The sequence below is a fragment of the Anopheles arabiensis genome, chromosome 3 (assembly GCF_016920715.1).
Source record: "Anopheles arabiensis isolate DONGOLA chromosome 3, AaraD3, whole genome shotgun sequence".
Classification (NCBI taxonomy): Eukaryota; Metazoa; Arthropoda; class Insecta; order Diptera; family Culicidae; genus Anopheles; species Anopheles arabiensis.
Window position 1 is genome coordinate 25726581 of NC_053518.1, and position 14249 is coordinate 25740829.

General features: G+C 45.2%; 1 protein-coding gene across 2 annotated transcripts in view; it reads right to left on the reverse strand.

The window, feature by feature from the left end:
• Window positions 1-3954: 3954 nt before the first annotated feature.
• The window catches only part of LOC120900378 (1-phosphatidylinositol 4,5-bisphosphate phosphodiesterase classes I and II), a 78072-nt gene continuing 67777 nt past the window's right edge, over window positions 3955-14249 (reverse strand). Inside the window, exons 10-18 of one of the 2 annotated variants that reach the window (XM_040307277.1) lie at window positions 10947-11080; window positions 10062-10275; window positions 9166-9323; window positions 8435-8605; window positions 7832-8348; window positions 6794-7605; window positions 6606-6715; window positions 6010-6154; window positions 3955-5932 (exon numbers count right to left, since the gene is read on the reverse strand). In XM_040307277.1, the coding sequence (XP_040163211.1) occupies window positions 5714-5932; window positions 6010-6154; window positions 6606-6715; window positions 6794-7605; window positions 7832-8348; window positions 8435-8605; window positions 9166-9323; window positions 10062-10275; window positions 10947-11080 (2480 nt within the window). In that variant the 3' untranslated portion in view covers window positions 3955-5713. Of the gene's footprint in view, window positions 5933-6009; window positions 6155-6605; window positions 6716-6793; window positions 7606-7831; window positions 8349-8434; window positions 8606-9165; window positions 9324-10061; window positions 10276-10946; window positions 11084-14249 lie in introns of both variants that reach the window. The other variant, XM_040307278.1, reaches the window with a different exon arrangement.

Sequence of the window (14249 nt, forward strand, 5' to 3'; positions counted from 1 at the left end):
GCCCACCCGAGGTACTGGTTTTCTGGGTGAGTGGAGCAACAACTCCAACTGACTGAGAGAGAGAATGACAGCTGCCTGTTGCCCGTGACCGAGTTTTGTTGACCTGGCCCGGTTTGCAATTACGGCACATTATAACAATAATAATTGGCACCAATCAACCATCCCCCCACCCCACCGAAACGCACTGATAAGAGAATGGTGCACGGGGCAGAAACCGAAAGTCCGTTGCACTGATCCGAACGAGCGCGGTTTAATCTTTCTTTCTTCCGGAAGCGTCCTGCTCCTTTCTACGCAATGGCAGTGCAGTGTGTGTTTTTTGCATTAGCTTTTATTCTCTTTATACTTGTTTAATGTTTCGGTGTGTATGTGTGTGTTTGTTTCTTTGTTTTTACTTTTCAATCACAACAACAACCATCTTGTTTTCCATTTGTCCTGTTTGTTTGGTGGATTTAACGCCAAAAGGGGGGGGGGGAAGATGGGAGACGTATATTTGCGCATACTTTTACAAACGTGTGCAGCGTGATTTACTTTTCCAATCTGTTTTCCTTTCTACCCCTATTCTTTGGCTCGTCCAAATTGTTAAAGCGTTTGACGTGAGCCTTTCTTCTTGTGTTGTTTTGTTTTGTCTCTTCTTTTTTTTTTTTTATTCATTTGTTTCGGTGGAAAAAGTGGGTAACTTCATGTAGCGGTTCATTCATATCAATTATTTCAAATATCTATCCGTTTACACATTAATACGATAGCTGCAGTGGATTTCCTGTTTCTTTTGCTGCTTCATCTCTCTCTTTCTCTGTTTATTTCTTTATTTCTTCATTATTTTCTTGTGTTTTACCACTTTCACTCACTTCACTTTTTTATGTTTTGATAATCGATCTCTTAGTTGCAAGAGTGTGTAGCCACTATTATACTATGAAACACCTTACACAGTTAGTATAATCAATAAGTGTATCTTTGCTTGCGCTATAGTTTTGTTTAATGTTTGTATGTATCAACTTCTTCCCCAACCAACTAACCAACCCTAAAATCCTTTCTTTTTTTTTTAATTCCGCTTCTAGCTCTTGTGTTTCTTCTTCTTTCCTCTCTCCTCCCTGGAAGAATCCAAAAGCCTACGAAGCGACCCAACCAGCACCAGAGCCACCATTCAACGTTAAATCTACAAAAAGGTGATAGGAAAGTGAAACACTAGGGCTTGCTATGGGGGAGGGGGTCGGGGTGGCACCACTGCCGCCCCTCCCTCTCCCGCCAGCTGTCCCTCGATCGCTTCAATCACATGTGTGTTGTGTCACAATAAGATACTGTCGTTTTTTTTTTTAATTCCTCCTCGGACACCCGTGGGCACCACGCTCGCTATCCAACGCTATCAAGCGCCGCGCGGACACCACATCGGATGATCCGATTCGTTAATGTACAAGAGTTTGATCACCGGCCCACCACCAGTGAGATGGTGCGCGTTGATCGGTTCGAAAACGAAAGCGAGCGGTGTATTATCAGTCGATGAGGCAAAAGGGATTTATGAAGGATGAAAGTTTTACACAGCTGAAACACGTTTCATGGTTCATACTTCATCTCTCGCCAAGGAAAACAAGGAAAAAACAACATCAACAACAACAACAATCCAATTTCATTCTAATCACTTATGGTTAGTATGGTGTTTTTAACTGTTTTTTGTTTTTGCTTCTTCTCTCTATTAAGTTACAATCCCGTTCGTCCGCTCGCTTCATTTTACAGAACTACCAAAACCTCTGTCGAGCAGTAGTTGGGGATGTTAAAAAAAACGCAACCCACACCAAACCCAAACTATGTTTCCAAACCCTGATCCTCCAAACCTGTCCTTATAACTTCAGAATGCCATGTAGACAATGCCATGCATAGAACCAGAATCATTTGCGATACATTTTGATGAAATGTGAGTTGCTTCAATAACAATAAGTGAGTGGTTGTGCGCACGCGCGTATGATAAACATACCCAATTATCAGTTTCAACCTTTTTTGTTTGTAGTTTTTCTTTTCGTATGTTGTTTTGTTCTTTTACGTTCAAGGCACATAGAGATAGAAAGTGTAGTGTGTTTGTATGTGTATGTGTGTTTTTTCGCTTCATTTTGTTATCGGTTACAGTATCAAAGTTTAAGTCCTTCCCTCAGTTAGCGCAAGCATTCCTTTTTTACAGGCAAATACATCCAAAGCCAGAACGATCGCGGATTTTCTGTCGTTTAAAAACGAGGAAAAAATAATTAAAACTTACACAGAAAAAATAAATAAATTAAACAAACAGTCTAAAAACTGAAACCAAAACAGATAAATAGAAAACTCACACACAGGAATGGTTTTTCATTCCTTTGTTTTCTTCAGTAGTAGCTCAGTAGAGTAGCTGCCTCCCATCACCGTGAGGTTTTCGTTCCGAGAGTGTACGAATCCTTCGAATGGTTCACGAAACGAAACGGCCTAACGTGTGTTTCTCATAAGATGACAGTGTCATTGATTGTCTTCGTTTGTTGTGTATGTTCTGTTTTCTTATTTATTCGGCTAAAATAGACTTAAAAAACGTATAAAAAACCGTGCATTTTGCACGCGAGATGGGCTGAAAACGAAACGAAAGCTAAAAATAAATAATTCGTATAAAATTAAGCCGCTTTTATCCCCGTTTCAGCCTGGTTAGCTCTTCTAAGAAGAACACAGATAGCTTTAAACCTGTCCTACCCACCCCGTTTATCCCGTTTTTGTTTTATGCGTAGTGATACAATTCATGGAGATATATATATGTAATTGTTCTCAACAACTAACTAGAAGACTCGCTAAAACGCACACACGTACAATCATACACATTCACACATACAGACATACGTATACAGACACAGGGCTTTCGAGTGAAGGGAAAACCCAGAGATGATGTGTGCTGCTTATCGTGCTGTGGGAAATTGAAAAATTATCCGCACAAGTATTTGCTACTATTTACAACCCGTTTACATCCGGCCAACAATGCTATCCTCCCTCCGCAAACACGATTGGAGCTTTCCTTCCCCCTAGTTCAGCTGCTGTGGTGTGTTGGTGGGTTTATCACTTGTTTTTTGTCTCTCCTTTCTAACCATTTTTTTTGTTTTTGCTTTATCAGAAACCTACTTCAAGAACGTTAACATCAACTACATACACGCACACACACATACATACATACACATACAAACTTCTTTACATTCCCACTTCGGTGGGCGAATGTTTAGCTGTCCCCGACCCGTGTTATGTCCCTTACATCAGTATAATGATAATAGTAAATAGAGTTTCTTTTGTTTAAGTTTGTTTGAATGTGTGTGTTTTTTTTTCGTTTAACTACACGTTTCTTCCAATTTCCCAGTTTTTCTCTGCGATCGCGGTTTCCGTTTGGCACCACCACTGCAAAGAGTGCAGTGCGTACAGCCGAAGGCAACACACGATCCTGCAGATAAAAACTGAGGCGTTCAATTCAAATAGTGCGTTGCTATTGGGTTTGTTTTTGCCTTCCTCGGTTAGGGTTGTCACCACTGCCCACCCAGACAACTCGGCGCGAGGAAAGGTCCGGTACCAACCATACAAAAGGTAGGGACAAAGAGCAGATTTAATAAGATATGCCGTAGGCTGCTGCAGCAAAGAACCCGGCCAAAGGTTCAAGCTGTTTCGGAGGAGCCGAACTTCCTGTATGTTTGTGTGTGGATCCTGAGCGATCCAACTCGAGAGCACAAGCTAATAACATCAATAGTCTATACATATATTAAAAAAAAATGCATTTCATTAAGCTACGGCGATTAATATGGTGTCCACTTTCCGGTGTCACTGATACAAACACGTATGCGCTATGCGGTTATCGAGTAATTATTGCATTTGAATTATTTCTGATTTTGAAACATCTTCTGCCCAACAACATTGACTGTGGGTTGTTTTTAGTACAGAGGGTTTCTTTTACACACCTTCCACAGAACGTGTTACGCAGGGTGTGTGATGATACTGTGATACTACTATACTGGGTCTGGGTGTTCAGTTACTGTTAACATGTATCTGTTTAATGCATATATGTACGGTATGTAAGTGCATTATGGCTGCGCGAAATTCCACTGCGTATGATAGTAGTGAGTAGTAGTAATAGTAGTAGTATTAGTAGTACGTGTGCATTTACAGCTTACAGTTACTGACGCTTTGCACGCTTACGTGAGTTTGCGTAACGGAATGCTTTCCAAATCTTGACGTTCCTCTATCGGTGTATGTATGCGCTTTAAAGCTGTACCATTTGTTTTTCTCTTAGTACACCGCTCATCGTTGCAGGTTGTCCGCTGTTAACTTATTCGAGCACGGGTGAGTGTGACGTGAGAGTAGTGCAAAGGTAGTGAAACCAGCAAGATAACGAACAGTTTTGTACGAAGCAGAGCGCGCACAAGCAACACATGCCCTTGAGTGTAACGAAGTAGTACAAACTATGGCTACATACAAGCATGTTCTCTGGCACGCTTTGTTTTGTTTAAGTTTCTCACCGTTGGTGAGTTCTTGCACTTAGAGTGAAAATTCATGTTGACAGTTAAGTAAAACGTGTGCTGCACAGCATTGAACAGTTCTGTTCGATCCTCCTCCTCAAAGCTTTGATTTTAAATCGAGAATCTTTCCTTATCTGTTTACCACCTTTACCCCTTAGAGATTTATCTCCTTTTTACGAAATCTTTGATTGCGTCCTTAAACGATAAGATTGCACAATCTACTGCATAAGCGCCGCTTCAATCAGCGGTCGCTGAGTGCACTTTTGAAGTGCGCCTTATGCCCCTATCGACAATTTGCCAAAAACCACCACTAAACAACCGTGTTGGTAACACATGCTACTAGTTTCGAGAATTTACTACCGCACAGCGTCGTTTTCTAATAATACCCTTTCAGATGACCCGTCAAGTTCCGGTGAGTGGTGAGTAAATGGATGAATGAGAGCTTGCTTTCACTTTTGCCACCATTCGCACCGATCTGTTAACTCCAATTCCAAAATTCTCCCATTTACCCCGAACCTGGCGCGCCCGTTCGATTGCTTGTTTTGTACCGATTTCTAGTTTTCTGTTTGCTACTCTACCCCATTCCCGCTCCACCAATTGCTACACCTGCTGATCTAATAATCTAACCTAATAATTCGAGGTTTGAATTGAAACAACACAAACACACAACATTGAAAGGCTGCTGAGCTAACGTTCAACGCTTGCTCGGCTTGCCGTCCATTAAAAAGTATTATGTGCTCCTGGAAAAATGCCTTTGCTCGCGGGGTTTTCCCCCACCTGTGAGATTCGACATTGAGTAAACGAGTACGAGTACCATTTCCCCGTGCGCGTCTAGGGATCTAAAAGAAGCTAACCTATACCTAAGCTACTAACACGGCTACTAGAGGAGTCTAGAGTCGCGGGAGGAAAAGGGGAGTGTGTGGCACAAACGATTGGGCGCCCAACGATTCGGCCGATAAGATATCGCCGACCGTCGATACGCCAGCAAATACGATAACAGTAATTAGGCCAATAAGTTGCTTGCTATAAAAGTAAGTTGTTGTGCTGCCGCTGTCTGTGACTCGACGAAATGTACCACTAGCAAACCTTTTTGCAGTTCACAAATATGCCAGCTCTTCGTGGCTGTCGGGAGGGCCGGCATGGTCCGCAGACCCTCATACCCCGATGCGATAAGCTCAGTTCGGTTTCGCTCCTGCGCCATCGCCCTTGCCGACGGGCGGTTATGCGTGAGCATTGTTAACGTTGTTCTCGTGGGTGCTGCCGGCCGTTCCACCGGCACCGCAAATGTTTCCGCTCGAGACGGACGTCGCCGGCGGATGGTTAGTGGTGGCACCGACCGACGAACAGCTCGTGGTGCTGTTGCTGGTGTTCAGGTGCGCTAGGAATGTGTCCGAAATGAAGGCATGCGATTCCGCTTCCTTTTCCAGCATCGAGCGGGCCTGCAAACGAGGATGCGAGGATGGGTTAAGAAAGGTCGGGAGATGTATGTTTCGAGCCGCCGTTGGGCGTTGCGTACCTTCAGCTTGTGGTCTTCCAGTCCTTGCTTCACGGAATCGTGTTGTCGCTGCAGCTCGTCGCGCTTCCGTTCGTAGGTGGCCGTTAGTCTGACCCGCTCTGTGACGCCCTTTTCTACGAGCGTTGAGTCAACCTCTCGTTTCATTCTACAACAAAGAAGTAAGGTATTGAAGCAATTATTAGCAAAGTGTCTAATAAGTACACTAAGTTTAAAGAGTCTTCAGAAATGGAAGATCTTTCACTCTCCAATGAATTATACTGATCTAGAAACACACAGAGCTGGTCAGTTTTTTTCAACTATGTATTCTACTTCCTAAGAATTAGCTCTAATTATTGATTTATAAAATGTGAGATGAGTTCTTTATTTGCTGTAGCGAATAAACCCAAAAACAATTTAATATTCAGTCATTAAAGTAATCATTAAATTTACCAAAAGCTTTAGAGCCTATTTTGAATACTCTAAGCTAAATCTGGAGTAATGAAAGCTAAGTTTAAAGTCAAAAACATCAACATCACATCAACAATATTCACGAATCATCTTCAGAATTGTAGTTTCCAAGTTGTACTAATTCTGTGTACTAAAATCCATACACTTACCTCTCCAGCTCATCTTTATCTTTGTGCACCATTGCCAGTTGTTTCACCTCGCTTTTGCGCGATAGTTGCAGCTGCCGCATCACCTCACTCGTTTCTCGCTCCAGTTGTGTCTGGAAAGGCGGATATTTTCACATTATTCCAACCCAATTTCGGACATCAGAACTCCTCCAAAATCCACCAAAACCTACCTTCAGCTGCTTCATCTGCGCATCCTGCGACTGGCGCAGCAGATCCTCCGCCAGCGTGTAGATGATGTCGTGATACTTCTCCAGCACCTCCCGATAGCTACCAGCATGGTCGCGACAAATCTGCCGCAACCGTTCCGCCTGCGCATCGCCCGTACCCTCCGCGTCCGACACGGACGCACACGGCGGTACCTTCACGTTCATGTCCGCCATGTTTTTGCTGCTGAAGCGCTTCACCAGCTTGTTGCCCATGCCGAACTTGGACTTCTTGACCGGTGCATCACCACCGCCGAGATCCGTACTCTTCTGAGCCGCATGTATCTTCAGCTTCTCCTTGTCGTGGCTCTTCTTCAGCGCCTTCAGCTCCTTCTCCAGCGCTTCCCGCTTCTTGCGGATCTGCTTGTCTTCGAAAATTTTCTCCAACGGATCGGCCACTATCTTGCCCCCGTTCGCGGCATTCAGCCCCTCACCGGTGGCCACGTTCGGCGTGTTGGTGGTAGTGGTAATGATTGGTGCACCAGAGCCACCACCACCACCACCAGTAGTAGTCGGTTCTCGCGAGGTGGTGGAGAGTTTGGCTGCGGGAACGTTCGAATGGTCAAGCGATGATGATTGTGCAACGGGCAGGGCAACCATCTTGGTGATCGCTTCCAGCGGTGCTTCCGCATCGCTGTCCGCCGTACCACCGGCACCGCCCTGCGACGATTGCGTGCCAGCGACGGACCGTTGCCTCGCCGGGCTGCTGGTCGTGTTGTTGGTTTCGCTCGACCGGAGCGTGTCACCCTTTTTGTTCGTACCTAAGGACACAACGACAACTGACCCACGTTAGGATGACATAAAACGACGGCAACCACAAAGGGGTGGAGCAAGGGAGCGGGAGTTAAGGAATACAAAACATAAGAGAAAACAATAAATAAAAGCACCGCCACTATATCATCACGATGAATCGAAACAGAATGCTTGCCCGCACACGCGGTGCATGGGATGGATGGGATGGAGTAATGGAATAACAAAACAAACCCGGCACGGCAACACACTTACACGAGTCCTCATCCGACGGTTCCATGTCCTCCTGCAGCACGGCCAGCTGCTTGGAGCGCTTCTCCTGCTCGCTCTGATACTTGATCGGATTGGCAAGCGCTTCGGCAAAGTCGGACAGCCCGTCCGGCACGTAATCTTTCACCACGATGCACAGGAAGAGCGTGGCCAGCGGTATCGGTTGCCCCACCTCGGTACGCAGCGTCAGATGGCGGTAGCCCGGGCACAGCCCTATCACCGGCAGCACCCGATGGCCGATCAGCTTGCCACCCTCCTCGTACGCCGCTATCCGTATGCTGGCCAGCTCCGGCAGGACGACCTTCTTAAACACGAACGGTTCCTCGTCGTACACCGGATTGATGCCATTGTCGCGCACGATTTTGGTGCGAAATTTTTTGCGCACCGTATCGGCCGGCAACCCAAACATGTCCACCTCCACGTACGTGCCCACCTTCTTGTCGGTGAGGAACTGGCCCGATATCACCGTCACCATGACCGTGCCCGCAATAATACCGTCGACCTGGACGAGAGTTTTGGATGAGGAGGAAGAGGAAGAGGATACGATGAGGCAATTCCGTTCGCGACGAAACCAGACGAAGTGCGTACCGTACTCTCGGCGAACGGGTCCAACCGTCGGTCCTTGCGGCGCATAAACTCCGGCTTCAGTATGTACCCGCACCGGTGGTTGTACTCGAAGATGCCAAGATTGAGCTGCATCGCCAGGTCAAGCGTTTGGTAGTTTAAAGCCACCAGCTGACATCCAGCGTTCCAGAAAAGCTGAAAGTAGGAATTCCCAAGGCTCCAAGTTTAGTGTTTATCAACTCTGCCACATCAGAACTAGCTTTGGAGAGCTTTCGTTATTAAATCGCTATTCGACATCGCAACCACGCCGTAAATTGCCTTGTTTTATCAACAATTATCAATAACTAATCGATCCTAAACAGACAGTCTACCCCAAAGCCACATTCGATTTACATCAGTCAGCAGTAATTATGGCTGGTCAGTGATACGCTGATCATCGAACCGATGGGCAAAACCCACCCCGGTGCCAATAATCCAATTAAACCACTTCAATTTGATAGCGCTGGCTACAAATTCCACACAAATCAGATGCAGCGAGCAGGCACCCACATTGCCCACTTGTGACGAGGAGGATGGTTCTAGGCGGAGACCGCCAATATCATTAGCTGACAGGCTAAACCGGCAGCACCATTCCACCAGTCGAAATGAAAATGCAATTCCACGCTTCCGGTTGTACGCATAGTTTGCCCGCACTCCTTCCCACGTTTTAAAACTTGCCCCGCCGTTTGGGGAAGATGGGATGCACTAACACTTACCTGGGGCATAAAATTGGAACTGTCGAAGCGTGTACCGGCTGGGTAGACGCGCGAAAGCTGATGCTTGTTGTAGTTGACAAACTCGATGGGACGCTCCTTCAGCAGCGTGGTTGCCTGCTTCTCATCAAACGACGACATCTCGTAGAAGCGTGCCTTTTCTGTGAGGATAGAGCAAAACAGAAAAAAAGGAAAACCCAGATAAATGGCATACACCGTTTAGACTTTTCAAGTTCCCGCCGTTCCACCTTCTTCGGTGTCGTCGTTGCACTGGTGCAGCGGCACAAGGAGGGAAGCCCGAGTGAATTGGGGTAGAAAATTGTATGATACAGGGTTTCCCACGATTTATTGGTTGGTTCCCACGATTTATTGGTGCGTTCCCACGATTTTTTGGTCATTTCCCATAATTTTTTGGTAGCAACCCACGATTTATTGGTCGGTTCCCAAATATTATTGGTCGGTTCCCAAATATTATTGGTCGTTTCCCAAATATTATTGGTCGGTTCCCAAATATAATATAATATAATACCGACCAATAATATTTGGGAAACGACCAATAATATTTGGGAACCGACCAATAATATTTGGGAACCGACCAATAAATCGTGGGTTGCTACCAAAAAATTATGGGAAATGACCAAAAAATCGTGGGAACGCACCAATAAATCGTGGGAACCAACCAATAAATCGTGGGAAACCCTGTAATCCAAGTGAAAGCCCGAATCACCTAGCGTCTGCTATTGACAGGCTACGGTAGATGGTACGGGCACACCGTTTGATAGTTTCGCTCTGTGCGGGGTTTGGGATATGAAGGGGATACAAAACCTGATGGTGGAGTGGCAAGGCGATCTTCCCAAGATAGGGAAGATAACAACTTTCGTTGGAACGATGGTACATACTTTCCGAATTTTCGAAGCTACTGAAGTGCACCGGCTGCACGTAGTTGACGAGGGCGGATATTTCCGCGCCCGCTTCAGTCTCTTTGGTTTGGGGCACCTTGTCCGCCTCGCTCGCACCGATCGGGCCGACCACGGTGCCGGGCATGGACTCGTCATCGCTCGAGCTATCCGTATCCGACGATCCCGTGCTTTCCTTGGAGCTTTGGCGAATTTGCTGTGAATATGTACGAGATGAAGCAGACAAGCGGTCGGTTAGGTAGGGTCGCCGGCAGAGCGCAATAAAGGGAAGGGTAGAGATTAAATTTATTCACAGCAACTGAGCTAACTAATTGTCAATGGAAATGGTAAATGTATGCAGCGGAGAAGACTTTAAATATCTAAACTAATTGAAATAGAACCCTTTCCAGTAGTCGTTGGAGCATTCACCCGACTTTGCGACAATTTACAGCTCATTTTCTCGGCAGACATCATTATCTGCAATTGTAAATTGATCTACAACCCTTTTGCCAGCAGCACTACCAACCAGCAGCATCGTGTGCAGACACGCAAACGGTGCAATAAGTTCGGCCCGATAAGAAGCGGGATAAAGATACCAATCTCCCAATCGACTGCCAGACACACTGCAGCCTCAACGATTGTTGCTATAGCCCGTGCGCTTTCCGAAGATTTCCGCTATTGGAGCTTAGTGTACCACTGTGGGCAGACACACCCATGGTGGAAAGAAAGGACCACTCCCGCCCCCTTACATTCTTGAAGAAAGCTGCTGGCCGTATGCTGCTGAGCTGGGTGAACTGGATCGAAACCGATAGGGATAGGGCTGGACGAGACGTACGTACGAGTGCATGTGCAGTGGAATGGTGAGGATAGTAGTATTGGTAGCAGTACCTGCAGTGGTGGTGCATGGTGCGGTATTTCTCCGTTTCCGGTTGCTTGCAGTGGTGCTGCCGTGCCATTGTTGTTGCTGACGACGACCGTGCCATTCGGTTCGTCTTGCTGCGACGGCGGTAAGCTTGGATTTGCTGCTGTGTTTGCGTCCAATCCGCATTGGTGGTGGTGGTGTAGTGGTGATGGATGATGACGATGCAATTGTCGTGAAAGAGAAAGAAAGAGAGAGAGAGAGAGACAAAGAGAGCATAAAAGAGTGAGCTAGAAAGCGCTAGGTGCAGTTGGTGCATACGCGGTGTAAAATTCATTTAATGAAGCAAGAGCACTTTAAAGTATGTCATTTTTTATCCCTTAAATCCACGGAAAAGTAGTTTCCGTGTTTACGACGCGACTGGAATTGATGTGCTGCAAAAATTGGGGATACTTTATCCCACTCTACCAAACCAACTCTTCCCATACGAAGGGTGAAAAGTCGTACGCGGTCGTGCATTGCACATGGCACCGAACGACTCGGTACAACACAACAGCTTGGCGCGAGTGAGATTTATCGCAAAACGGGATGCTTCTTCCCCAACTCCCCACACATGGGAGCGAGAGAGAGAAAGTGCTTTCGATGCAACAGACTACAGCACAGCATTGCCCAGGGCTGGGGATTGAGCCCGGGCAACCATGGGTAATGGAACTAAATCGCTGTTCATCAATTGCTAAGTGCGCCTGCAACGGCGTATCCGCCTGAAACGTATGCAAATAGCAGTGCACATTTGTTTGCTTAGCTGTTTAGTATCGTGGAAGACACAGATTCGTGGAATGCTTCCCTCTAGCTAGAGGGATTCGCTGGAGAATGTTTGGCGAGTGATTTGAGTCGGCGGGTGTTTTGACAAGTTAAAGTTCTAAATAACTACTAGTGGTGGTGGTTTGATTGCTGTGCAGAGGAAAAAAATTGAGAAGCAAATGTCGCGAGGAGCGCGTAATTGAATTTTATATTTGCTCTAAATTTGATGTGGTACGAAGTGTATTGGTAGCATTTGTTTGTCTGTTAGGTAACCCAATCATCGCGGTATGCAGGTATTCACAATGAAATGTTATTAAACCATATGCCGATTGTATTCCGATTTGATTTATTAGTTTTAATGTTCCAAGTAAGGCCTGTCTCGTGGTACTACAGTCGTCAATGCGCATGACTTTAACAACACACACGGCACACAACACTCATTATGTAGCTACGAGTTCGTCAAATAAATCATAGATAATCAAGATCATTAGAGGCTTAGGCAGGCCTAGACTAACTAAACATGGATGCACCAAATAAGAAGAACAAGCAAACTAAGATTGTTTGGAGTATTCATCCATCTGACAATCTGACACCAGCAAACATTATTCTTCGATGGCATTCAACGCTTCAATGCAATGGAAGAATTCAATAACGTTTGCATTAAGAAAATATGGACAAAAATAGACAATTTTTCATGGGGTTACCACACTGACGAAATGAAGAATTACCCTTTAATAATAGTATCCTATGAGTCAGTAGCCAACATTTGAAAGCTCTATCAGTCTAACTCTAACCGCGATGGGCATAACAGTGAAGCAAGTCCGTTCAGAAGCGTGCGCGATCAAAGAGTCGCATCCCGCCACGACGAACACGGACATCGTGCGGCAGTTTGTAGACGTCGTATAAGCCTGTTCCGGCATCTACAAAATCTTAGCATTATTGGACAACAATCAGAGCATCGAAAGAAAGCCCAGCTTCGAATGGCCGACGTCCCTAACCAACAAGAAGCTCCAAAGAAAGCTCAAGATGAAGATCGAGCGAAGAGTTATAGTATTGCGATCGCTTGCCTAGGAGATCGATGCAGCTGGTCGAAAAATGTAAAAATACCAGAGGAACATAACCATACATGTCAGAAAGCGGAAATCGCGTCAATTGGTTTCGGAGCTGCAACCAATGACGACAAAACTAGCAGCGATCTTTTCATGAGATGCAACAGCTAAATATCGATTTGACACTCTACTCACCGAACCGGTCCATTATCCCGGAGGTGAGTCCCATCGAGAATTTCTTGACCAACAAGATTTGTAAGATCTGAACAATTTTGTCGCAAAAACTGAGGAGTAATTGATAAAAATTGAATGATAGAACTCAAAAACATGACTGCCTGCATGACTTCGTCCGCCTTGGCAAAAATTCCGGATAACTGACGGAAAGTAGCTCGCAAGTTCGTAGATTTAATTTTGACAGAAGGCTTAAATTATTACTTTACAATGTAAGTTTGTGAAAATCATTTATCTGTCTTCGTTTGTGCTATCCGAAACTAGTTCATTTTTTATTCAAACGTTGCATGTTTTAGTTGTTGGCCGTCTATGATTTATTATGAGGGTATACCTTTTTTTGGATATTTTTAAAAATATAGATGTATTCTTCTTCTTCTTCTTTGGCACAACAACCGCTGTCGGCCAAGGCCTGCCTGTACCCACTAGTGAAGTGAGCTTGGCTTTCAGTGACTTATTGTTACCATAGCAGGATAGTCATTCCTACGTATGGGGGCACGGTATATTCGGGGCTTGAACCCATGACGGGCGTGTTGTTAAGTCGTACGATTTGACGACTGTACCACCAGACCGGTCCAAGATGTATAATAGAAGAAAAAATGAAGTAAAACTGTTGAAACAACGAGATACTTTTATCATAACCAGTGATGATGAACAGTCGATGATCCCGAAGATATTTTTACTTGAAGAATGATCGTTATAATCACTAATGCATGCTGAGTGTTCCCGTTTCATCTCAACTCAGAATATTGAAATAAAAATACAGCAAATTCAGATCACAGATCCTATCATTCAGCATTTTAAGACATAGGAGAATGGCAATCAACAGATATTTCCTGTCTCAATCAGAAGTACATTCAAATTGTTTCTAAAAACAAATCCCTCGTGCTCTATATTCAAAGTAATTACTGCACTTCTCCATCAACTCGAACCCCTGTATATGCAGCTCCTATAGCACCCAGTGTAATTATTTGTCATGAACAAATGCATGGTGGCCCATACTGTCACAGACGCTTTCCAACAATCCCGGTTCAATTGAACCAGCTTTGAACTCTTACTATCCTATTTCAGTACGCCTGCAATTGGACGCACACAAAAAAAAACCATTAGGAACATTCACCAAGGATTCGTACCCAACATTCGAACCGCGTGCTAGCCTTTGATCATCGGCCAGCGCTGTGTGCAATTTCGCATCTGTGAAACATTGTTGCATTAAACATTCATCTGTACGCTCCCCGTCCATGTACCCCTCTG